The sequence below is a fragment of the Oxyura jamaicensis genome, chromosome 8 (genome assembly GCF_011077185.1).
Source record: "Oxyura jamaicensis isolate SHBP4307 breed ruddy duck chromosome 8, BPBGC_Ojam_1.0, whole genome shotgun sequence".
NCBI lineage: Eukaryota > Metazoa > Chordata > Aves > Anseriformes > Anatidae > Oxyura > Oxyura jamaicensis.
The window spans coordinates 29,051,158-29,078,006 of NC_048900.1; the positions used below are offsets into that span (position 1 = coordinate 29,051,158).

The window sequence follows — 26,849 nt, forward strand, 5'->3', positions numbered from 1 at the left end:
TTAATAGCTTAAAAAAGTGTTTCAAGCTGTTAGACGTCTGCGTGTATTTTTTCAGTGTTGAGATCTTCAGAGACCCACATGTGTCTCTTGGAATCAGTATTGTTGGTGGACAAACTGTCATAAAGCGCCTGAAGAATGGAGAGGAACTTAAAGGGATCTTCATCAAACAAGTTCTGGAAGACAGCCCAGCAGGAAGAACAAAGGCTTTAAAAACTGGAGATAAAATACTTGAGGTAAATGCAGATAAACCCGCCTTTTCAATGTAAGAAATGAAGTTTGTCTCGGCTTTGGGAGAATGGAGGGAAGAACAAAATGCAGCCAGCATCTGTGTGAAGTATTGATGACACTGTGTTTTGAAAACCAAATATATATATAGCCCTAGTGTCATCTTTTCTTTTTTGAATGTCAAGCTGTGGAGATCTTTTAACATTCTTCCGTCTATTTAAGAAAAGATAGCTAGCTGATGGGGAAATGAGAAGGGGAAAAAAAACTTCTCATATAAATGAATAATAATTTATGCCCTAACTTGTAGGCCTAAATTATAAATATAGAAGCGCATATTGAAATTTGGGCTGTTATTTTGTCCATTAATTTGGGGTAGTTAACGGTCTGGTTAACCACACTTTAAGGGAAAATCCTGATTATGGGAAGTGGCTTAGGTGTGAATGGCGTTACCGCCTTAGGGAGCCCAGATTCAGAAGTATTCATTTGGAGAAATAGAAGTGAAAATCGACACAGCCAGAGATGCTCTGGCTGGGAATGCCATTTTTGTACGTGCTTCAGGGTTGGGTGTGGTGTTTTGGAAAACTGTTTCAAAACGGGTTTAGTTCACAAACAAGTAGAATCTGAAAGAGTTGTACTACACCCAGCACTGTGAGAGTCTTACTCATTATGTTTTTGTCTAGAATTACTTTGTGAAACATATGGCCATCTTTATCATGAATAAATTCTAAGCAATATGCTTTTCCTTGAAGTATCATGGAAAAATCCTTCAAAAATAATTTTGTTTGACTGAATTTGGTACCTTCCTCATATACACTAACCTGGGAATGTATGTGATCCCTTGTAAAGGCTCAATGCAACAGACAGGCTACCTCATGAAAATAAACAATATTTTTTAGGTTTCTGGGATAGACCTACAGAACGCCACACATGAGGAAGCAGTAGAAGCTATCAAGAATGCGGGAAATCCTGTTGTGTTCGTAGTTCAGAGTTTGTCTAACTTACCAAAAGTGAGTTTATTCCTACTTTTTATTCCAAAAAAATAATAAATGTGTAGTATGCATCTTCTTTTAAACTTGGATAAATTTCTTTTTGCAAGATCTGTCGATTTTTGTCTATCCCTCCTGCCAGAGTTTCTGCTTATAGACCATATGATTACTTATCTGGCCCGATTCAAAACCATGTTCTTCTGATGTAAGTTGGGTAGACACAAATTTGTTGACTAGGTGTTAATTTGGTTCGCCCATCTGTGCAATTGATTCTGGCCCTGTGTGATTTAATTTGTGTGTATTTCATCATCGAAAAATATAGTCTGTTATCCAAATGAACAAAAGCATGATGAAAAGTAGCCAGATTCTCTCTAGCAGCTCCATGTAAAATGTATCATCAGAGAAACCTCAAGCAGTTCTTTCAGAGCAAGATAAATTTCAAGAGATTTAGGTGTCTCCTCGTCTTCGAGGCTAAGGCAAAAAAACTCTTAAAGCCTGCCTAAGAAAAGGCATACAGTTCTACATGCCTTGAAGTACATGCAAAAATAAGAACTGATGTTTTAAGAACTGACTCCACACTGAGGTTTATATCAAGTGTGTACATTCATATTGTTGACTTCAGAGCGATGCTTAATTGAGTAGAGAGATGGGGCTAGGTATCAAACAGTGAGCACTAAAAAACCAGAGATGTTTATAACTTCAGTAAAAGCATGTAACTCAGAACTGCACTGCAGTGTGCTCCTACATGGGACAAAATGAAGAGAGTGCACTGGACAGAGCTTTATTGGAGTCATTACCTTGGATGTTTATTTTGCAACTATAATGCTAATTGTATATAATATATACGTTGTTTTTCAGGTGGTTTCTGCTGTACAGCCTAAGGGAATCAAAGTCAGCAAAGATCAGGATGCAAACAAAGAAAATAAGAGTGAAAAGGTATTTATTTATTGAATACTACACCCAAATATTACTAAACAGCACACGTTGTAACTGTATGATGAGCCCCAGTGAAGTCTGAAGTGAAGTTTGAAGTGCTTTGTTGAAATATCTTTGATTCAAGTACCTTTTGCCAAATTTCTGCCAAATGCAAGGCAGGATTCTGATTAATGTTCTGTGGTCTCCCCTGGTGCTGAAACCCTGCACTTATTACAGCTCTTCGTTGGCATTTTTCTGGAAGTACCTGTCTTACTCCATAGGGAGGCAAATTGATTCTCCTTGTGCAGTGGAAATAGAGAAATAATAACATGTAACAAATAATATCCTTAATGTGAGGCTGCCTGAAATTCAGTAAAATCATGTTACAGGATAATTAAATCAGCTAGGTCTCTTATGTTTCCTATTGCTGTGTAAAACAAGGAAATGACCAAGTGATCTGTAGCTGGCCTGCTAATTGTGAAGCAATTACCGCACAGGAACTTTTGAAAAACCTCACAGCGGATTTTTTAAAAAGGAAAAAAATATGTTTAATATAAGCGAGTGGATTTGTTTTAGTCACTAAAAAAAGGGGAAAGAATATTTTTTCACTCCCAGCCAGGTTGCTCTAATGGCCTAATAAGTATTTTCCTCGATGCCTTGTTCCTGGGAACTGTGCTGATGACTGGAGATGAGGTATGGCTTCGAGGGCCTCCAAACTGGAGGAGCAGAGACAGAGTGAGTGTGGACTATAACTTTTGCTTAGTGTGATTTAAATGTCAGCTATGAATATGGTGAAGTTTTGGTTTGATCCAACTCCGTCTAGTGTTTGCTGTACAAGCGAGAAGGCCCCTCTGTCTCTGAAAGCGTTTGTAAGACTTGTTTCAGATCCTGTCAGATACGGATGCTGTGAGGCTGAGTTATTCCAAAAAATCAAGAAAGGTGTTGAAGTTGTGCTTTCATGCCAGCGAATAATGCTTATAATGAAGAGTTACAATCCCTTTTTCATGGTTTTATTATCTGTATTTCTAATCTGAGAAATGCTCATCCACTTGCAATGTGTTGCCTTTAATCTCTAGGACTCCAGCGTGTCTCATTCTACAGCATTTGCAGGTTAAAGAGGAAACCTAATCTTTTTCAGACCTTTTTAGTCTATTGGCCCTGTAAACTGGTGGGTGGAATATAGAAGAGTTTCGTTGCCTAAATACATAGCTCCTTTTTAGCTTTGAACAGTAATTCACAAAGCAGTCACACTGTGCTGCAGTAAGGGCATCTCCGAGTTGGAAAGATTTGCTATTAGTGGATTACTAGTCTGCTTCCCTATGGGAAATCACTGATATTTCCAGTCCTGTCTTCAAAGTGGCACAAAAGAGTTGGGTTTGAAAGCGACCATATCGAGCTGAAAAAACTGCCTGTTCCTCTGTGATGAATTATTTTTTCAATACTGAAGGTTTTTCTGTGTAAACACTTAAAACAATCGAGCTTCTTAGCAACAAATCAGATACTAAAGTTATTTTGCTGTTTGGCCGTTTTAAGCTGTGCTTTTGCCTTTGTGCTGGAAGGAGCTGTGTTAATTCAAAAGCGTGGTGTAACAGCGTGCTTCAGCACAATTTATACACCCGGGTTTTCAGTGGGACAAGAGAAGCTTGACTTTCTGAGCCATAGCAAGCTAATGGATAAGCTTGGGTGTCTCGTGTAATTTCACACGGATTTTCTACCGAACATTTAAGGTCTTACAAAGACAAAGGGTCAAATTTTAGACTCTGAGTTGTTATTAAATTGCAGTGATACTGGTTCGTCATAGGCAGCTGGAAGCAGGGCTGCAGGTTTTCCGTCTTTACCTGCTGGTAACACAGAACAGGAGTCCTCTGAGATTTCTTGGGCCTTCTGGATTTTGTACGGTTCTGCCTCTACTGGGATCAAACAAAAAGCAGAAGGCTTATTTGGTGCATTGTGTACTTAGGGGAAACAGCTGTCATGTCTCCAGGTGCTCTTATTATACACTTTAACTACCAGTGGATAGAAACCATTTCATTTATTAATGTTATGCAGTCTTCAGTGCAGCATTTTTCTGTAATGCTTTTTTTAAACCAACGGGACGATGCCAGTCTTATTAGCTCAGAAAATGCACTACGTAGCCGGGATTGCAGCTGGCTACTCACACTATTCTGCACAAGTTTAGGCTTGGGATTTTCGAAATCTATATGCAGGTTTAGCTCTCATCGTACACAATGGAAAATTTGATTGTAGGTTTGGTGTTTGGGTGTTGCGATGTAATTCCTGGCTAGAGCAGAAATTCATTACAGCGTTCTGGCTGCCCTAATGGCGTAACGTACTCGGTGTTCCCTTTCTAAAGTGCATCCTGCTATTAGTAGTGGGCTTGCATGGGATACACTCGAATGTAATTTAGTGAAACCATATAGCAAACTGAGGCACTCTCCCGTTACCCTGAGCTATAAAAACACTTGTTCAGGAGAACAAGCGGCTGTTTTCATTAGATTCAGAGCCTATTCCTTACGCCTGTTATGCGCCGCTATATGCATCATTATCGGAGCTGCCTGTATTTATGTGAGGTAATAGAATTTTATTGTAAGTTATAATTCAAATTATGTTTTTAATTTTAGCCAAAATGGAGGGGAAATATGTCTCAGTATTCTTGTAGCTGCATTGAGTTCTTGCTTTGTATTTATAAGTTTGTTGGCTTCAAGCAGTACCGGGATATTTTGTTGTCAAGCATCTCTAATGAGAAATGGGGCATAATTTAATGTTTATTTTTAACCCTTGATTAATGTTCACACCTTCACATTCATGATACACGAGTGTTTTGTCAACAGCTGTGCAAGCATGGCTTTATTTTCTTCAGGTTCAGTGTCACTTCTTGTTCTGATTTCTTGCATGGAAAGGCTGTGCTGCAGATTTTAGCTTTGTAATTAAGCGCTGTGTATGTACACATGTAAGTAGGGCTTTTTTTCTTGTGCACGGAGGATGCAAAGCATGTAATTATTTTATTCTGAATCCATTAGAGAAAATATGGGGCTCCACCTCCGATGAAATTGCCGCCTCCTTATAGAGCACGGGAAAGACTGCCCTCAGAGGAAGCTAACGTGGATGAAGAGGAGGAAGAGCCTTGTGCAGAGAGTGAGTAGTGCTGCCATCGTTACGTTGGATTATGTTTGTGGGATACAGTTGGATTATGTGATAAACATATCTGCCATTTGCTGCTTGTGTTATGGAAGTAGTGCCGGGCGGCAATAGGCTCTAATCCTCAAACCTGTGCTTGCTGATTTGTAACTTAGATGGTCTTCTCTTACCTGCCAGGCTCCTGTCGCTCCCGTCTGTAAGGAGATGTAATCTGTTTTGTCTCCAAATTTCTAGGGGAGGTCTAGAGGACTTGCTGTGGCAGTGCTGTCAGCAGTGGAAGTCAAATGTTATGCTTTACCTTTGGAATTGGGCTGGCAGTTGAGCAGGCCTAGGTTGAGAACCACAGGCACATAGTCCTCACCTTAAAAACCTGACTCACCCAATTCTGGCGTTGCTGTTCACATTAAATATTTCCCTTTAAAAAGAAAAATCTGCTAATTTATTGATTCAGTGCTGTTCCGAGAGGAACTCCCGTTTCTGTAGTGTCTTTTATGGGAAAGGTTCTGCAGCTCTTCAGCCGGTTTTGTTTATGCAGGGAATTGCAATGATTATCACTCTGCAATCATTTAGGGACCTAAAAAGTAGGATGTGGTGCAATTTGAGAGCTTCCCACAGCATGACTGAGATTCCAGGATACTGCTTTGTTAATTCCAACGTGGATAAATGGGATATCATTATCCATAGCTTGTCTTCCAATAAAATATTTAGGGATATTAAAGTTGCAGTTAGGAATCCTAAATTAGTTTTTAATGAGTCACTCTGATTTCTTGATTTCATTTTTTTTTACACACTGTTGTACCAAAACAGCATACGTGCTTGCTTGGTTTTTTGTTTGTTTTTTCAATGGCGATGTTGCTCCTCATCTTGTGCCTTGGAGTGTTTTTTATTTGCCCCAGTATGGGCAAGACAAAGCAGAGGGACGCCGTGGTAGCTTTTGACCTTGAAGCAACTGTGGCTCCCGCTCAGAATGGGATTTCTTCCTCCTTGCCGGCAGTGGTGTGCCATTGAAGCAGAGACGATGAATGAGATTGGTTAGTTTGTCACTCTTATGGTTTTATTGGTGGGACTGGAAAGGATTTTGAAAGGTTTTTCTCATGGAAACTGTAATGAGGGCACAGACGCAGGGTTTTCATCTCAGCCTCTGTTAATTTCAGGGAAGTTGATAGTTCTTGAACTGATAGAGATTTTTCCAGAGTGTTTTTCCTGAGTTTGCCATCCCATCTGCTGTATGGAAGTTAGTCACCTCAAGAAGGGTTTGTTTTTTTTTTTGTATTTTGGGGGATAAGTGATAGTCACGAGCAGCATTTGACTACAAACTCTGTGAATGTCAGGTTGAATGTATCCCGTACTTTCAAACCAACTCTGTTTCTAAAACACCAATTGTAGCAAACTGATTTCAGCTTGTTATTAATTATTTATAATTCCCAGTCAAGGATTATGGTTGATAACTAGCCTCATACCCAGTTATGCAATTAGGATCTTCCTCTGTCAGTGTGCTTGAAAGACCTAAGTTAATACTTTGCACAGAAGTAATTTCTTATTAATGGCTTGATCATTTTTAGCTGTTGTGCAGTTCCTAATGATCTTGCCAGCTGAGACCAACAGCTGAAAAGGTACAGCTACTACTGATACCAAATTCATCAATCTTAGCAGATTTGGCAGCAGCAAGCAGATCTGGACAGATGACTCTCCTTCCCTCTACCTTTTTTACTCACTGAAGTTGAATGTTTTGCAGTAACTGCCTCTGCTGCGAACCCCGGAAAACCAAGATGTGCATTTACCACTTCATTCGTCCCCATCTCATTCTGCTTCTTTCAAATAAAAACCAGACTACGGAGTCTTAAACTGTATTTGTACCTCAACCTTCGCAGCATGTTAGGAACAACCTAACTGTGCTTAACTATGGTATTAAGCATCTTGGCAGCTGTGGAATGGATTTTACGGAGTCTCTGTTCTGTGATCACTTGGAAAAGTCCTCTCTCTAAATTCCAGTACAGTGGTATTTTTGTGACTGACCTAATGCTGCTAAATTTTGTCCAGACTCTTGAGCACCATTCCCAGAAATCAGTCGAGGCCCGTACCTGCCCTTTTAACAGTGTCTCTTTGCATGTTCATACTGGTTTATTCCTTACCCATTTAATCTACAAGCTCTACTGGTCTTGTACATTTAACTAATAATTTACTGAGCTTCACTGAACAAAAGGTGAATTACATTTATTGTCTTCTGTATTTAGATCAGGTATCTTAAAAGGCATAAGTGTTGTCTCAGGTAAATTCACATCATGGTCTCTCCTTCCTTCATTTACTTTCCATGGTTCTCAGTCTGTGCCAATAGCATAGAAGGTCTTGGAGGCATTTTGAGGCGGGACAGCTGTTAAAGCTATGCACTCTGGTTGTGCTCCTCGTGGATATTTTATTTTTAGCATTCTTATTAATGTAACTTCAGTGTTGTGAACCTACTCATCAATTTCCTTCATACTCTGGAAATAGTTTACTTGGTACACTTGACGTTTTTTTCCTTACTTGTCATTTGTTCCATCCCATCGTCCCATCTTTTGCCTGACGTTCTTCATCATTCCCCATACTGAAAACGAAAACAAATCACTGCAAGTCTTCCTACCATAACAGAGAAAACTTCTTTCCTTTTTGTCCTGTCCATATGGCATCGCAGTCTCCGAGTTTTGCCTGTTTTCCCTTTAAGGTGGCTGAATAACCTTTAGGTATTGATTTAATTTCCCATGTGGGATCTAAACCCACTTGCCTTTTGGCCGTGCTCCCTTTTACTTCTGCTTTTCCAGCACTGAAACTGTAGCGTTCATTGCTGACTTGTAGCAAGCAGTCGTTTCTTGGAAACGTTCTGCCTTTTCTTTTCGAAGGAGGTTTCTGATCCAAATAGGGTGAATCCTTGCTGGCTATAGAAGTCCTACGTAGTTCTTCTTGGTTGAGAGAAAACCCATACATCCTCCATGTTTCCGTGGTTTAATTGCCGAACTCTGCTAACTTTGCAAAGAAGGTCCGGCATTTTATTTATTTATTTTCAAATGCCTTCTTGTATCCAAGGCCCTTTAGCTCCAGACCTGCTCCTCCTTACATTTCAAGTTAATTTGAGCCACCATTACCTCCAAGATTGTTACAAGTTCCTAAACAGTGTTTTGCCAGATTTTGAGGGCAAGTTGAAAATACCGTTTCCTCTTGATCTGTTATTTCTCTTCCTAGTGATACAGTCGAATCTTTGTCAGCATTCAGCTCCAGCTGTGTAGCGTGCTTCTTGTTTACTTTTTCCTTTGACCATGCTGTATTGAAACGTTAACTGGAAGCCTTAAAATAGTTTTGTAAAACTTGAAGCGTGTCAGTGATGACGGTAGTTTTATCGGTAACAGCTGGAGAAGGAAGACTAAGCTTATGGGACTTGCAGGAGAATTGGTTCCTTGCTTTCTTATTTAACTCTTGGTCAGATCAGCTGATTAATTCTTCAAAAAAGAGCCTTCAAAATGCTTCGTCCTATAGACCTGGAAATATTACAAAGTAAGTTCCTCCCCATACTAGACACTCTATAAGGAAGAGCTGCTAACAGTTAATAAGAGTTAATAACAGAGGTTATTTTGGAGGACATCACTTTCCAATAAGATTTTTTTTAAGGTTTCCTAAACCTTAAAAACGTCACGTTTTGAATAGGATTTAAAAAAAATATATATATGAAAACAAGTAAAAGGAGGGAAGAGCACACAAAGGAGCTGTTTGTACTGGCAAGCAGCTGTGCTCCAGGCTGTGTCAATAGGCAGCGGTGTGTTTTCCTTCGGTGGCGGGTGGCTGTAGGTGTGCGCTAAGGCTCTGCTAATAGACTAATGTGCACCCTGTTGTGGCTTATTGCTGTAATGAGGGGTTAGCTGTAAAAAGAAGCGGAGGAAATGGATGGGCAGAGGAGTTGGTAATGGAATGTTTTGTAAGCTTTTCTTTGGGGCATTCCTAGCTGTACAATTTAGATATGCTTTCGTGATGGAGTTGAAGCAATCATAGGTAAAGACCTTAAAAAATCTAGAGAAAACTCAAAAGGCAGCTGCTGAAAGAACTTGGAGCCCTTAATTTCAATCGATATTTTATTTTTTGGTAAAACTCCTTGTCCAGTTAAGAGACGGAGATTGATCTGGTTGGTTTCAAATAAGTTTAAAATAATAAAAATAGATAAAAATTGTGAAAGGTGACTTAGATAATGGACTAGATGCTTCTGTGCTCAGACTTCCTGTCTGCAGGGATATTTAACTGTATCTAATAAGGGGATAATAATGCCCCCCTCCTTCTATTTTGTCTGTAGATAATGCAAAAATCAATGAAGCTGTAAGAAAGCACAATGATTAATCTTCCTGAAACACTTTTGAGGAATGGTGGCATCTCTACCAAAACAAGAGACTTTAAAACTTGTGTTGTGACCCTGCGTTTCCCATCATGATAAATCTGGGGCTGCCTAGGGTGAAACGGGTGAGTGCGTGTGTGGGTGGGTGCACGCAAACCCCCTCTGCCCATTGCGCACTTGGGGTTGGGGTTGGGTTGGGGTTAGAGACGGGTCTATGTCAGCAGAGCGCCCTCGCCATTCCGACCCAAGGCTTCCATAGTGTCACGGATGCCCGTAGTCCTGCGTGAGGATGAGGACTTTCATTAAAAACAAGGGGTAAAGAAGTGCGATACAGCTCAGCTGAGACGTGATGGAGGGTATGGTCAAGTATACGGGGTGCTTCAGGTGCGAAAATACGACCTCAGGAAGCCTCCGTGTCCTGTCGTGGGTGAAGATGACAAAACTATCAGTGTCGCTTTGGAGGAATTACAGAGTTAGTAACAGTAACTAAATAAAAGCAAAAAATGTTCATAAATCAATTTAAGTCTTGAGAATCGGACGTTATGTAAAGCAGTGCTGCAACAGAGCAGCAGGAATTCTTAATTTCATTTTAATTTTGAGGGGAGGGTGAAGAAAACAACCCCAAACCTGGGTTCTTCAGGTGAGGCAGCTCGTGCAGCCAAACACTGCCTCTCCAATAGATGTCACTGCAATCAACAGCAAATAGAGATGATGTTCAAAGAGCAAGATGTAGCCTGGAAAAATGCTTCAAGCTTTTTGAAAATAAAATACTAAAAACATGATAATTACGATTTTTAATTTCCTTAAATCTAGAAAGAAGGACATGTAGTACAGTGCATTTCCAAGGACCATGCAAGAGCCAGGATTAGACAAATAGAGCGGTGACATTTTTTGCTTCGTGCTAATCTCTGTTTAATATGACTGTACTGCTAATCTTCTTTTCCCATACTTATTCTGACCCATAATTAGATAAAATATTGAAGTTTTGCAACCAGCCCGTACGTAGCATCCAGAAAGGTTTTGCATTCCAGGCAGACTCGCAAGCCATTGTGCCACGTGAGGATAGATCCCAGCGTTGGTGTCACTGTAGTTAGAGGTTGGGGGTTAGTTTGGGCTTTTGTTATTGGGCTCATTTTTTTTTTATTTTTACTCTATTTGTGAATCACATGCGCAGTTTTCGGCATCTGATGAAGTATTGCAAAAGGAAATTACATTTTTGATGAATTAATAGTAAAATTGCAGCTGGGACTTCTTGTTTTTTGTGTGTGTTGTTGTTTTTTTTTTAACTGTGTGCTTGTACATAATGCACTGAACAGATGGCTTTGTGTGTGCTGCGATACATATTCTAAAGAAAGGACAATGAACTTTAAAAATGAACAAATTAATGGTATGAACAAAATAACTATTAGAGTATTTTGAGTTGTTTAAATGTACCATTTGGCACAGAGAATTAGTAAGGATTTCCCCAAATGAATATGGTTAGAAATTGAAAGAGATTTTTATCTTTTTTTAATTACTAAATGAGGGATTTTGCTTCTCTTCAATATTTTGGTTCAACAGACTCATTGCTGTAAATCTGATTTTGCTCATTCAGAGTTGCAGCAAAATGCAAGTTACGAAGAAGTTTGAATTTTCCCTGTGCTTCTAATAACAGATTGGTTTTGTTTTCTGACACGTTAAAACACAACAACAACAACAAAAATTCATGAATGCATATCAGTGTTGGGAAACTGCAAGATTTGCAGCGTTGGAAAACAACACATTTAGTGAAGCCACTTGCCTGAGAAATTCAATTTTTTTAACCCCCGTATTTGCATGAAAAGGAAGCTTAGAGAAATAATGCTTATTAACCGTTACTGTGCCGTGCAGTGGGTCATTACGCGTGACAGTACCTGCAGCGAACAGTGACATAAACAAACGATTGAGGTGACTCGTGTTTGGGGACAGAGATGTAATTCGAATGCTAGCAGAGCAAGGCAGTGCACAAACAGCAGCCGTAGAGCATCAGTGGGTCAGATGTGGGAAACCAGGGATCTGCTGCTCCCTGCATACTTTCATAGGCAGCTTTCATCTGCTGGCAGATGTAACTGTTAGCTTGTGGGTAGCTTGAAATTAATATAATTGATGGCATCTCGTAATAGAAACAGACAGACGGTTTGCCCTTAAGGAGAGGAAAATCTCAGAAAAATAGGCCCAAGGTCGTCAGAAGAAAGACAAGCACTGAGTCTGTGTATGATGAGGATTTGAGCTGCTTACAGCATTGAATGTTTGTCAGGAATGCAGATATCTTGAAGTACATGCTGGTACAGCAATGGTACAAGGGGGTTTCCCAGGTAAGGATTCGGCTCTCTCTCTATATTGTATTTGTTTCCAGCCAGTCATTTTAAGCATTTTTAGTGATATTTTAGAACTAGTGAAGTGCTGGAGATTAGAAAATAATAGCACAGATCTTATATATTTTTTTTTTTCCTCAGTTTAACGCATGGACATTTAGCATGATTAGAATATTGAATGCATTTAATGTCTTTAAAATATTTTGTCTTGTGGTTCCTTATAAATCACTGTTTCATTGTAGGTGGGTGTTCAACATTGTTATATACAAAACTGATGCGAGCATGCCAGTGCTTAAAGTATAAGAATTCCTAGCATTAAATTTCTTGCTATATAGAATAATCTACTCTTCCATAACTGTTATTGTAATGTAGAGACAGATGGCTGAATTTTCTTCACTTTGCTTGTTACAAATGTGTTAGGTAAATGTTTTTAGACTAAAATAAAAAGCTGCTGGGGAATCTAAACTGAATATTCAGCATTTTCATGGTATAAGGAGGCAAAACAAGAATAAAGCAATGTGATAGTAAACAAATGAGCTATTTGCAATGAAGGATAATCTAATCTTTAAATATTGCCTTAGATTGCATTTGTTCTTAGGTATGATCTTTTCTACCAACACGAGCCAGGTATCCAGAGAATAGCATTAAAATGCTGGGCATGAAATATACTGATTTAATATTTTAAGGTTATTAAATTGTTTCAGGCTTGGTGCAGGTACCTTATGTTTTCTGGGGTCTTTGATCTTATGCAGGTGTTACAGATAAGCAATTTCATATAACTCCCACCGTAGATAGAAGATGATGTCTGTGGTATAAATCTGCATACACAAGTATCACTGCACAAACTTGCTAGGAGAGGATAATAATAGAGGTAGATGTTTATGTTACTCTCATTGAAGAACAATATCACTGCAATGACTTGCAACTAAAGATATATAAAAAAGAATGCAAATATTTAAAGAAATAAATGAAAGACAAACACTAGCCCATAAAAGGTGGTTATGTGTTTATCTTCTTGAACGTCTGGTTTTCAGATAGGAAGGTATCTTTCATCATTACCATCATAAATTATGTTGCTCCACTGCACACACACACAAAAGAAATCCTCTGCTTGTGCATCGTGTCTTGTCCAGACTAGCAAAGAATGGCTTTTAGTTGGAATACAGAATAGATTATTTGCATAATAGCTCTGCTCCAAAATGGTCTGTTTGGTTTAAACAGTAACTCCTCCAAATATGTAGTGGAAGCAAGCCTCTAACAGAAGGGAAAGTAAAAATGTGAAATGACAATAATTTTATTCTTTACAGATGTTACTTAATTTTCTGCAATATTATACTAATTGAGACAGCTGTCCAGAATAACTTCTTTAACTGTTTGAGAAAGTTGAAGTTTTTTTCCTCCTCAGTCTTATGTCTTGATTCTCTCTTATTCGACATAGTGGCTTAGGGGCTAGTCATCAATTTACCTTCTGCTTTGTACAGATATATAATTGCTCTTTATCAGACTAGCTGGCATTTAAAGAGCGATCCGGAATATTTATCTGTAGGTATGCTTGTATACACCACAAGGCTACCAAACTGTTTTATGGCATGTAGTGGCTACATGCATGTTGAAAACCACTTGCAAGCTAATGACATTAGGAAGGATACACACACACATATGCACATGTGTGGGTGTGCATGAAAGCCTTTGATATCTGCATCAGGTGAACATCTCTATTTTATTAGCGAATTCAAAATATTTCTGCTATATTGAAATTAGAAGAGATGTAGTGGTGGTGGGCTAAAGGGCAAGTAGGTCTTTCTGCTATCCTAGAAGTAATAATGAGCCTTTTATTAGTAGTATATTTATAGGCATGTCTGTTTGCCTTGTCAGTGTTTGGAGATAGCAGCTTGAGCTTTTCACTCTCTGTCTCATAACAAAAAGTTATTAGGGGCAATGTTAAAGCATCGATCTTTAGGGAATCATCAAGGAAGCAACAGATTTCTGTTGCTGTGAATGTAAAAAGTGTGTGTCTGCTGAGCAGAGGTGGAGAGGAGGTCTGAGGAGCATAGCCCTCCGAAGCTGAGGACCCAGCGCTGTGTTGGCATCCCTCTGCAGAGAGCTGTGTGCGTGGGCAGCATCTGTGGCTGCTGGCTTCTGTTCTGCATGGGCCTGCTAGTGCTTGCCGGCAGAGAGGGGTGAGTGCCTCCATCGAGACACCCATCGATCCCGTTGTGTGCTGACGGGTGCCTGCACACGAGGAGCCCAATCTACCTGTGTGCTTTTTACCTTTGGAAAGCGTTTGCAACGGGTGGGTGGCACATCAGTTACTCTGGCCAGTGTCTTCTTGGTGCTATGCTCCCTGCTCTCCCACTGCCCTGGATCCACAACCAGCCAGTGTCAGGATCCACAGCTGTAATTCAAGATCCAGGAGCAGAGTCAGCGTTGGCGTCATCTGCTGGGGTCATTTTGAGAAGGTAAGGGAGAAGGGGGAGCAAGGTGGAGGAATGGGGTTTGTTGAGTAGAGAATGCAAAGGGAGAATAATGCGGGAAAGGGGACTGTTTGGGTCTTCGTCTGAGGGAAGGACAAGGCTTAAGTGTGGAGGAGGACCCCAGTCTTCTGCACATCTTTGTGTGCACACAGTCCAGTACAGAGCCAGCATCCACTGCTGTTCCTAACAGCAGTGCCTGAGCAAACTGAATTTGGGAATTCCTGCTCAGGTGATGAGAGTAGTACTGCCAGGTGACAGAGCTACGAGTGGATTACGTATGTGGTAAACCTTGACTTCATCGTACCATTTTGTGGTTGTTCTGTAGATACCAGATGCTTTCAACTTTTTTTTTTGTTGTTTAATGCCTTAGGTATTTTCAGAGGTTTTTTTGTATCCCTTACCTGAAAACCAAGTGCATTAGCTATCACGTATATATAAATATTTTATCTTTTATCTGAAAATTCAGAACCATAAGCTTAAACTGTGTTTTTTGACCTGTCAGTGTTAAACTTATGTATTATACTGAACCAGGTGCTCTGTAAAGTGGGCTGGGAAGTTGCCATTTCCATGGCACGATGATCTGTAGAATATTATGAGATATTGAACATAAGTCTCTTATCTGTAACACTTGGTTACTTGGAGTAATTATGAATTAGGAGTAATTTGGAGGGAAATGCCATAGAGTGTGTAGGCACAAGGCATTTGTTTGTGTGTGCACGTGGCGTTCAGTTGTGCCTATTTACAACGTGCTTGTGAGAACAGAGAGTTTTTACTCCATCCAAACGAATCCCCAAGATATTATGTTATGTAGTTGCCATCCCTCGCAGTGTTCTGGCAGTAACCAGCAAGCAGCAGCACTTGCTGTGCCTTAAAACGACACCAGAGTGTACGTCCCATAGCGCTGCGGCCTGCAGCTGGCCTGGCCGGGCCCTGAGGGCCTGGCCTGTGGGGCCGCGCAGCCGCAGCCATTGTTGGGTAGGAGCAGGGAGGAGATCCTGAGGAGATCCCTCAGCCCCTGCCACTCGGCCTTTCAAACCTGCGTGTCTGCTCTGTGCTGGATTGTAAACCTTACTGCATACTGTGTTCTGAACCAACGAGTATGTTTCTTTCAGGTGTTCGGCAATAAAATCAATTTGAAACGACATAAAAGTCTGCCTGTAATTTCCTCCATTTTGTAACCTGTTATTCTCTTAGGGATATGACAGGTTATTTGAGGATTATCACAGTATCATTTTGTTGTGTATCATTAATGTATTTCAATAGGCAATGCAACGATTTTACAGCGAGACCGCATTTCGGGATTGAGTTGTTAGGTGCAGAAGATGTGATTTTTGAAACACTGCTTTTCAAGGGAAGAAATCCATTAAGTGAACAGCCTGACAGAGTGGCGAGCAGTCAGCAAGGTGTCATTGAAGGGGTGAGAGAAGAGTGGGAGGGAAAGAAATGAGATGAGACCGGGACTTGATGGACGAGGGAGTAAGTAGAGCTGTATGCAAGGATGAGCACGGGCAGCTTATGAGCGAGGGCCAAGAATGCCACTGAAAGGGATTTTGTGAGGAATGGGGAGCGCAGCAAAGCCTGTCGGCCACAGAATGATGCAGTCATGCTTTTGTGCATGCAGGAGGCACGTTGTGGCGTTGTAAATGGGAAGGACTCGCACAGTGACACACGGCAGGGAGACAGCCTCCTCCAAGGGCTGAGCCAGCGGCAGCTGCCAGCAGCACAGGCGGATGGCTCTTGGCATCAGAGCAAACCGAAGGGCTAACCCTTTTGGCATCCCTTGCTGGGTTTTTACAGCAGCCAGTCGATACATCTGCTCTGGCCCTTCCTCCCTGTCCCCGGAGAACTGTGTCGGCAGACCCCTCCTTTTCCAGTTCAGCTGCTGTCTACCCCCTGCGCAGAGGGGTTGAGGACAGGGGTACCCCTTGGGTGCTCTCTGTGCTGCCTGCAGCGAGGAGTTGAGTGCGGAGTTGTGAAGAGTTTAACGAGTACTTCTGTGGGTACTGCAGTTAATGAAGTTGGATTCCTACGGATTTGTGTCTCCTGCTCGACTGACTTGAGTGTCGAGGAAGGTGTGAGCTCTGATTTAAGCTTTTCCTGCAATTGGAGCATTTCTAAGGGCTTTCTCTCATGTGAATTCTTTGGTGCTTTAATAAAGTGTGATCTCACACTGAAGCCTTTCCCTCAGTCAGGGAATTTATCAGCATTCTCTCCTCTGCACAGCTGCCTATTTTCATGGACCTCTTATAGTACCTTTGAGACCTCTAGTCCACCATCAGAATTGCATCAAATTGGCCAGCAGGTTCAAGAGTTTTTGGGCAGGAGCTTGGTTGCACAAGGTGTGATTGCAGAAGTCTCCTTTCTATAGGAAAACAGAATAAAATGATTTACCATCTTAGAATTTAACTTAATGTAAATTAAGAGGTTAAAATATAAGGAATAAACACTGGAGCGTAACCCCTGGACTGCAGTTGGGTAGACTTTGTGTCTGTTCTAGCTTGGTTAGTCTGTTGGATGTCTTGGTTGGCCATGTGTAGTAAGATGTACAAAGCATTTTGACCCATCTGGAGCATCATGCCATAGGCTCTGGAGGTTAGATGACCATTTAAGTTTTAAAAATAAATAAAAGGTGGGATCCATGGAGTTCCAGCTTACCTGAAAGACCCTGTTTATTCTTGAGGACTAAGATTTGGAAGCTTCTGGATCATCCTTTTTGAAGGCTAAATTAATGCAAATGAAAAAATCGGTTAAATATAAACTAAAAAAAAAAATACAGTAAAAACTACCGTGCCCCACTTTTATTTTTCCCTGGAATGCTTGTTTTTTAACTCTCTCTGAGTTGATTTCCTCCTCCAGTCAGAGTGGAAAAAGTAAGTCTATTTAATATGGTCAAGTTTATCCGTTTAGCTCTTCTCCTTTGGATAAATCCTTGGAGATAGATTTCTTTTTCTTTTTCTTTTTTTTTTTTTTTTTTTTTTTTTTGCCAGAAGGAAAAGAAAGTGCTTGACACATTGACGTATTGCAAGCATTTTAAAAATACATCATCAATTTCGTGATTATAATTACTCTTTTTTAAAAATGCCCAAGACTTAATGCATTAATATCTTTATTTCATTAAATACATTAAAGTGAAGCTATTTTTACCTAATGGCATATTTTGATACTGAAAAGAAAAATTGTTAAAATACTCTGTTCATTTGTATGCAATTTTATTTTTCTGCAGAGAAGTGAACACTGTGCTCAACATTGCTTATGTGAAATGTGGTATAGGCAGAGATGTCTGCTAATCCTTCACTTCATTTTACTCCTTAAGGAAGAGAAAATAGGTCTGCCACACTCTGTCCTTTGGAGAGATTTTAAAAAGTCACAATAGAATTTCTGGTACAAAATATGCTCTTATTTAATCAAGTTATTAAGTTGTATGATGTCATAAGTGTAGCTTAAACCCGATTAACTGCTTGAATGGACTCTCAAGACAGCTGATTAACTAAGATGTATGGTTTGCTGGGGAGAGTATACAACTTCTATCATTTCACAGTGATTTTAAATAGTTGTGTTTTTTTTGTGTGTGGTGAGGAATTGTTTATCTATTCATCTGTCCAGGTCCCCTCACCTTTACCTTGTCATCCTCCTTTAAAGTTCTGTAATTTCTCAGGCTGAAGCTCCACCACATGAGGTGATATGACTGCAGACAAAAAGGGGGATCGCTGTTCGCGTGTCCCCACTCCCACCTTCTCCAGTTGTTTACGGTGTTGGGGTGATCGTGGCCTTTCCCTTCCTCAGCCTGTTCAGCTCACTCACCCAGCAGAAACCTGTGCCACCATTAAGCAGGACTGGTTTTCTGGTGCGTTAGTGTGACCTGCGCTGTCTCAGCCCTCCCGAAACAGGAGGGGAGAGTGGGGCTGTGTTCAATGTGGGAGCGCGGCCAGGCACCAACGCCTGCGTTTGGCCAAGCCTTGTAGCTCCGTGGCTGGCTCGGGAAGGGGATCCTGTGGAGTGAGATCACTCACCACGGGAGAGTTGAGTTGGGTATTAAAAAGCTCGTTCAGAAATGTAGAAGTAGGTAAGTGGGTCCCTGTCTTTGCGTGCCTCTCTTGGACTTGAGGCTTTACGTAAGGAGCCAGGAGCTGCCGGCTGCGGGCTGTGCCATCAGCTCGTGTCTCTGTTTTCCGTGGGGTGCTGTGATGAATGCATTATGCACCACGAGCAAGATATATGCATCGTAGCTGAAGACAGGAAAGATATAGTAGAATAATTACTAGTGGGTAATTTTGTTTACAGAAGAGGTTTTAGAGTGAAGTTATGGCTGTGCATTTGTTTTGTTCTAAGGTACATAAATCGTGAGTCTCCAGCACGGTCAGGTGTTGCAGTCATTTTCCTCCTTAATTCTTCATTTTACCTTGGCAATCAAAGGCAAGCCGCGACATCGGGAAACTCTACAGTATGCTGAAAAGACAAACAAAATCTCTGAGCATTCCTTGGTGTTGCAAAAAGCTTGAAAATGTGACTCAAGTGCAGTTTGATAGCTCAAAGACCCAGGACCTAGAACCGACCCAGGTTTACTCTTCTGAAATCTCTGGGCTCTGTGGGAGCTCTGCATGACGTGGGGAGGTGCGGGGCGGGCTGTGCCTCTACGGGTTATCGAACACGTTGCTTCCTGGCTGCGTACCCAGAAGTGTGCAGTGATGGGACAGACGTGTAGCACACCAAAATGCAGCGCAGGGTCGGCTTTAAGTAGCTGAGAGACCTCTCGGAAACAAAGGGGAATGGGAGACCGTAGCTTCAGTGTCCTTTGCAAAAGCAGGGAGTCCGAAAAGTCGTCGGATAGTTTGGGAGTGTTTGAGCAGCTGTACTCAGTTCGATGGAAGACTGACCATGTGTGAGCCTAGCAAAATGCTGTTTCTTAATAGCTCCCTAAATCACAGAAATTGAGGAGACAAATAATAATAAGCCGTGTCGTGGGGATGGTTGGATCTGCTTGTCTGCTCTGTCTGCAAGCACGCCGTATCCCATGAAGTCCTCCCAAAGCTGGATATGCATCGTATTAATATTCAGCTGGTTTTTATTCAAATTGTATTTGAACTTTTCTACTCTTAAATGTACATTGTAGGTCTTTAACAGCAACTTCCATAAAAATCTGAGCATACTCTAATCAATTAACATAACCTGAATGACAGAAGTACATATTTGGGAAATGTATGCATTCACTCGGAGAACTGGGAGAAATCTGGACCCAGAGCTGACTGTGAGAAGCCAGCTCCTGACTTTTTCTTCAGCTGCCTGAAACAAAGACCTATTCTCTCCACAGCTTATTCAGCTAATTCAGTGGGAATAAAAACAGCTTATCGAACTCGAACAAATTGTTAGAAGCTGGAAAAGGATATTTTTCTTTTCAAGTCTGTGAATAAAAACCAAGAGTGTGAAGCTGAGAGTTGTCAGTTTGAAAATGATGGAAGTGTTTGTGGCCGCGGCGTGATGGCAGAACCTCCTCTGAGGTCCCCGCGCGGCGCTTTTCGTTAACTAGGTGTTGGTGAAGGCCCAAAGACAGACAAAAGGAAATCTTTGACAAAGTGGGAATTAGACCACTTAAAAATGTCCTTTATCACCGTGGAACCTTTGGTGCAATTCGGTCTCTGCTGTGGGGAACAATATATTCGTTTAATGCTCCAATTTTAAACGACTATATATTTTAGTAAAAATAAAATCTTATTAGTCAACATTGGCGTATTTGTATCTAATATTTTTATTACAAAGCTGCTGCTTGTATTTTAATTGCATTCTAATTCCTGTCCAAATACAAATAGTGTGTATCACTAGGAAATATATATGTACTGTACAAGAAGTGTTGTTCAAAATATCTGACGTCCGTGATAAATATTGAGCATCAACAGATGTATATTAAATTGTTTCCTTAAGTACTCATGTAGTATTTTATCCCCATAGTTGGCATAAAGAAGGCACAGATGATGTAAATACTGTCTCTTGTCACAGGTAAATGCATTTTTAGTGGTATATAACCGGTAGTAATCATTATTTAGCAAAATAGCTGAAAGGTTTAAGAAGAAGAAAATACTAAACAGGATTAAAACTTATCGTTAAGATCACAAAATTACATCACATCTAAAACAGCTGATGGTCTTCCCTGGGTCTTCTCACTGTTCAGGCTCTCTATTTGTCCACCCCTGGATGGAGAACGTTCAGGACCCCACTGCAGGTTCATAAATTCAGAGTGAGTCCTTGTGCAAGAGATGTCTCATCGTCTTGGTTTCTGAGAGGTGTTCACTGTGCTTCCTTTTCCAGTTACTTATGGCTGGGAAAGTAGGGGCTCAGCCCATGGGAGCCTTCGTTAGGTAACAAACTTCCAGGTTTTGGCCATACTCTGATGCCGTTCGCTTTAATGAGACTTGGTGCAGAAAGAATCTGAGATAATGACTGTGCTGGTCTTTTTGTGGGAACATCATTATTTAAAGATGAAACACTGTCAGATCAAGTTACTCTGTTGCTGTCAGGGGAGGAAGAATTTAAATTTCACAATATTAATTTGTTAATGTGGAGACCAAGCAGAAAAGCAGTGTAGATAAGCCCAATATTCCTTGTTCAGACTCACACACACTTGATCGTCCTTCTAACGAGCAAGTAGCTTTCAGATACGGCTGTCGAGAACGGACCGCACAACGTGAGCAGGAGCACAATGGGAGCCGAGCAACATGAGCAGGAGCCAAACAGAAAGCCTGCTCCTCTAAAAGGTTGCCTAGAAAAGAGAATTCTGTCCAAGTTGTGTTTTTTTCCAAAACTCCATTGTAAAATGGGTCATTGAAACATCTTCTGTCACTGCGAATCTCATGGTCTGTGCACGTCGTGCCTCCTTCCAGGTCACCGACAAGCGGGTGCAACAGCCACAGTGCAGAGGCCAGAAGAATAAGCCACGTGTGTGTGGAGGTATTTCAAATTTCCGTGAGACTTAGCAGATGGAAATCAGGATTTCTGAGTGTTCTGACGCTGGTAACGTGTCCTGGCTTCCCAGAGAACGGTGTTAGGTAAGCCTCAGCTCTCCTCTCGGGAGGTGCAGCGTGCAAGCCCGCCGGCTCCAACAACCAAGCCGTATCTCCGGGCTGCTCGGTGCCATCACCACTGGCTCAGCTGGCAGCTGTGGTATTTTGGCCTTAGATGACTGATGACACAACAAAATACAGTGCAGTATTATGCAGCAGAGTATTTTTCTGGGTGATTTCTTCAGTTACCTCTTCAACAGCCTAAAAATGGGGTCTCTGTCGGCTGTCTTTTGAGGCTGTACCATGGTTAATGCTGTAATTAGATGAAAATGTCTACGCCTTTTGTGGGCCTGAGCATCAGCTGCGATGTGATATATTTCTGTGCATAACTCTTTGCATGCTCATAGAGGATTTTATCAAAGGGAAAATGTCTTTGTTGCTGTTTGACTGCATGTAATCAACCGGTGGCAGGACGAAGCTCAAGCAGCTACTCGTTCTGCGCCTCTCCTAGCCAGATGAAACATTTCTCAGGCACGAGGAGTAGGCAAGAAACACGCGGGCAGCTTTTTCCAGTCTCTTCCACCACAGCCTGTAAGGTGGTGGCATCATCAGCTGGAGCTCAGCAGTCAGCGCTCTGCAGGAGCGACTGATTGCTGGATCACAGCACCCAGAGGAGGTCACTTCTGAGTAAACCCGAGCGCTTTGATGAGGGTTAATGCATAATTTGAAAGGCAAATGAGTGGAAGTATTGTGTGCAGGGGAGAGGAGATTCCCTTATAATCAGCAGTTATTAGCATCAGGATGCTGCGTTCAGCATGCTTTCGCTGAATCTTCTTTTAAGGGTTGAGGATCTCACATCAGTACGAATAGACTCGTCATGTCCTGCTCATCTAATTAAAACCGCAGAAAAAGATGCAATATCCCTTCCTCCCTGCTCAGAGAACTTAAATGCTGTGTAAAGCGGCTTCTAGAAGGAAGCTTTGTGACTGAAATGGGGGGAAAGTAGATGGCAGAAGTCTGTCTGTTCAAAATCAGGTGGTGCAAGCATCAGAGGTGCAGGTCCGTGGTGTTACGGGCTGCAGCTGACCTGTTTTTTCAGCCAGGGCTAAATGCCACTTCAGATGTCCTGTTCTCTAGGGTGTGATGGTTCCTTGGTTGTAGGAAGAAAAAAATAATGATTAGGGAACTGTTTCTAAATGCCACCTGCTCCTGGGAACAAAACAAAATGGTATTTGAAGTGGATTAGGGAGATTCTCATTGTACCCTTGTTCCTGGATTAGTCAGAGATTACCCGGAGAAACTTTTACCTTCTCTCATAGCAAGGGTGATGTGAGGGACAAGTAGGATTTCAGGAAAGCATTGGAGGAGACAGGAACTTTCCTTTTCGAGCTGCAAAGCAGTGCAAGCATTTGCCTGGCACGAGAGGAGCAAACCCGAATGGGAACCTGAGCTGAAGGCAGCGGTGAGATGGGAGCGATCAGAGGTACCAACTGACTGCCCGAGTCCCTTCACACGCAAAAGAAGAGCTTTCAGGTGAGGGTAAGGATACTGTTCTGGGAGAGTGTAACTTGTTTTCTGCTTGTGCTTGAGCGAGGCATTTGTGACTATGAGAGCCCACGCTAGCTGCTCGTTTCAAGAAGGCTTAGCTGGCCTGGTGCACGCTTCCCTCCCCTGTACATTTAAGAGTGATGCTGTGCCGTTGGCTCCTGGTTGTTTTGGGGTGGAAGGGGAGAGGTACAGCCGTGGAAGTCTGCCACATGTAAGGAATTAAAAACAGACTTGGGCTGTGGGCATGAAATGGAAGTGTTTGCCGAGGAACAGAAATGCTGAGCTTTATTCTTCTCCTGAAGCCATCGCTTCGTTTTTGGTAGATGACTTCTAAACAGTATACCTGAAGCAAAGTGTTACCGAAGGGCTGCTGTGGCTGTCAGTGGGAGATTGCTGGAGCTGCTGAGCTTTGGGATGTGAAGGGAACCCCCCAGCTGCCCCATCCCACCCAAGGGGTGCTCCCTGCCCGCCTGGCTGGAGATAAGAGCACTTCCAAAGGTACGAGCTCCAGCAGTCGCCACCCTCTCCTCTCACCACCCCAGGGAGGGGGACGCCAAGCAAGTGGCTGGCCCTTCCATTTAGGTTTGCCAACGTTGAATATAAGTGCCCTATTTTTCTCTCGTGTGCTGGTCACTGAGAGAAGAATGCAAATTCTGTGACGGCATTTAAGCATTACAGAAATCACCTTCCCTCTATCGGTTTAAAGCTTATGAAAACAGACAAGTGCATCGCTTCCGAGATAAGGTTTGGAGAACTGCTTGCCTCCGTGGAGCTGAACAGAGAGCTAGCGGGAAGATTAAAACAATGAGCTTATTATATTATTAGGAGTGGGAGAATTCTAAACCCCGCTTGTTCAATTACGGTCCCTTAAATATGCTTATTTAGGTTCTTGTAAATTGTAATCAGGAAATTAGACACGCTGCCCTCGCAGCTCGAGGGCCGGCTTTCAAGGGACTTCCCACTTTTTTTAAAAAAAAAAATAATGTTTAGAGTGAAATCAGGAAGGGAATTAGTTGTTTGATATGCAAGGGTGGCTCCGTGTGGGGGATGCTGGCTGCATCCTGATAGCTATCTGCTGAAGGCGAAGCGGCGCTGGTGGTGCTGCAGCACTGCTGGCGGAGCAGAGGAGTCTCGGAGAAGGCGAAGGCTGCACCCGTGCTGCGTGCCGTGCGCTGGAAACGGGAGCGAACGCCATTACAACGGCCACGGGCTGACAAATGGGACCGCTGTCGAGTCTCCGGAAGCCAGCAGATGTTGCTAAAAGTTGTCTGAGGCTGCACAACAGGGATGAAAAATCCTCTCTATCACCCTTTATGCACAAATTTGGCCGTTGTTTATTTCTGTATGTGTTTTCCCTCTCCCCCTTCTCTCTTTGTTTTGCGTCGGCAGTTTTAATATTGGGCATTTGATCCCAACACCAGTCAGGTGGCTGAGCCCAGGGCTTGTTCTGCCCTCTTCTTACTTTCCTGGACCGACTCTGATTCGCATCCTGCAGAGACAGCGTTCAAAGAGAAGTCCCTCTTCCTTGCAGGGCGGTTTCAGCAGCTGTGGGAAAGGCCTTTGGCCAGTGTTCTGTGGGGCGTTGCAATGCAAAGAGCCTCTCGCCTTCCTGGGAAGTGGTCTGAGTTTCCAGTGCAGACAAACGGTGTGTTTGCAGCAATACCACATCCTGCAAGCCCAATGTCCTGGCCACATCTCCCCCGTTTATTTCCTTTATCTCTGTTTAATGTCATAGGGGTGGCGGCCGAGGCAGGGACACACACGCAGCAGCGTAGCAGTACCAGTTTGCGAGCAGGTGCCCTCCATTTCCAGGGTTCCTCTTCTGAAATGTCATGGTCTGCTGATGGACCCGGGAGCCGTTACTGCAGGGGCGACGGCTGGAGTGCAGGCCTCTGCTTTCGGTTGCATCCAGATAGGATTTTTGAAAGCAACTGGCTACGGCCCTGGCTAATGAAATGCCGCCGACGAGCTGTGTTTGCTGAGGTTGTGAGCGGCGCGTTGTCACCGAGCGGGGAAGCTGCTCCGCATAGCGCCAGCACAAAAAGCGCCGCGTCCCATGGGCACAGCAGTAACAACCAAATTACAATTGCCTCGTGTAAAGGATCTGGTAATGAAGGCAGATAATGGAATTCCTTGCAAAAGCAGATGCTAACTGGCTCCCCGATGCTAACAGGGAGCTGGAAAGTGAGACCAGCTGGGGGCAGGGGGAGCAGCTGAAAAAGGCATTAAAAAGGAGCCGCCTTGGATCCGCGTTTGTTGAAGCAGTAAATACTTGTTTAAAATAACCTTACGAGATTCTGATTAAGAGGCAAACCGAGGACAGGATGACGCCGTTACAGGAAGCCAGCGGGATGCCCAGAGGAAAGCCGCGCGCAGGTCGGAGGAGGGAGGCACCGACAGCAGTGGGAATAGCGCCCTGCCGCTCACACCGCCAGGCGGGCGGCCGAGGACAGCCCTTGGAAGCGTGTGGCTGTGGGAGGTGGCGCTTGTGCCAGCCACAACCTTCTGCTGCTCCTGGAGGAGACAGCGTGCCGGCTAGGGGAGCCCTGGTTTTAAGGGTAGGGCGGTCTCCTCTTGTCCCTCAGTGCGTGAACATGTCCGCGGCTCCTGCTGCCACACGCGCTGGCGGTGCCCTCCTGCCCCGCTGGAACAGGCGCGCTCGCAGCATCCCCACGCTCCCACCCTGTCCCCATTCCTCACCTCGGCTGTTCCAAGTAATTGCTTTGTAAATTAATGTGCTGGTTTAATGAAGGGCTTTGTGCAGGTTTCCCTCTAAGTATGGATTTTCCAAACAAAAACACACAGTGGGGCATCCCTTAAAAAAATAAATAAATAAAGCAAGGCTGGGTTGCACCCCGGCCCCACCTGGCAATTTTTGGAGGGCTAACACTTCGTCTTAGATGCAGCCCAAGGTGGAAGAGGAACACACGTGTACTTGTGAACAGCTAACACCACGCTGCTCCCGGATCGTGTGGGGCAATTTCAGGGAGTTTTACCGACAAACGAGAAGCGTCTCTTGAAGCAGTCCCTAAAGATGTGCTGCCTCATCTGCACGGCGCTGAAGCGTGCGTGTTCTCCTTTTTCTGATGCGCTCTAACAGGTTCGGTTTGCTGTCAGGTCATGCTAGGCAGAAAACGGTGGTCCTGGTGGTCTTCAAGCCTGGACTTCATTTCATGGGAAAAAAAAGAACATTAAACCTCGGTGCCGTATGAAACGCGCGCAGCTGCGGTGCTGCTCGTGCCTGCTGTACCTCCAGGAGCAACGCTTTCAGGACCTTCCTCACTTGCTGCTTTTTGGCAGGAGGCATCCCGCATACCAAGCAGAAAAATTACGCTTTCCAAATCCAAGTAGCAAATCACACCGCTAATTACTTTTTGACCCCGTTAGTTAGGAAATATATTACAGAGCTGCGCAGCTACGCGGGTTGCCATTTAATGCACTTAGGTGAACTTTTGGCATGTAATTGATAGTAACGAGCAAGGTTTCTAATTTGTCATGATATCCTGAGTTTGTGCAGACCTCTGCAGGGCTTTACAAGCTCAGCTCTCCGGGGAAAGCATCTAACCCTTAATACAACCCTGCCAGGCTTTTAGGCTCAGGCTCCAGCCCACCAGGGGTTTGGGGCAAGGCAGGAAAACATGAGCCTGGAAATACAGCGAGGGGAGAGCTGGCTGCTGCCCTGAGTGCGGGTTTCGCCCTTGGGTGCCTCTGGGGATGGAGATGAAGGCTGCTTGGGTGTCCCTGCCAAATTGTGAGGAGCTGCCAGGCCTGAGGAGGGGGCTGGAGGAGAAGGACCTCGGAGAAGGACCTTGGAAAAGGGCCAGGGCTGGCGTGGTCACCCTGGCAGCCTGCGCGTGGGCAGCCCGACGCACGCCTCTGCTTCGTCC

At 43.1% G+C, this 26,849-nt stretch overlaps 1 protein-coding gene across 6 annotated transcripts in view; it reads left to right on the forward strand.

The window, feature by feature from the left end:
• The window catches only part of PATJ (PATJ crumbs cell polarity complex component), a 143,617-nt gene that overhangs the window by 58,036 nt on the left and 58,732 nt on the right, over positions 1-26,849 (forward strand). For all 6 annotated transcript variants that reach the window (XM_035333857.1, XM_035333861.1, XM_035333860.1 and 3 more), the window contains 4 exons: positions 56-233; positions 1,122-1,232; positions 2,070-2,147; positions 5,147-5,261. In XM_035333857.1, the coding sequence (XP_035189748.1) occupies positions 56-233; positions 1,122-1,232; positions 2,070-2,147; positions 5,147-5,261 (482 nt within the window). The remainder of the gene's footprint in view (positions 1-55; positions 234-1,121; positions 1,233-2,069; positions 2,148-5,146; positions 5,262-26,849) is intronic.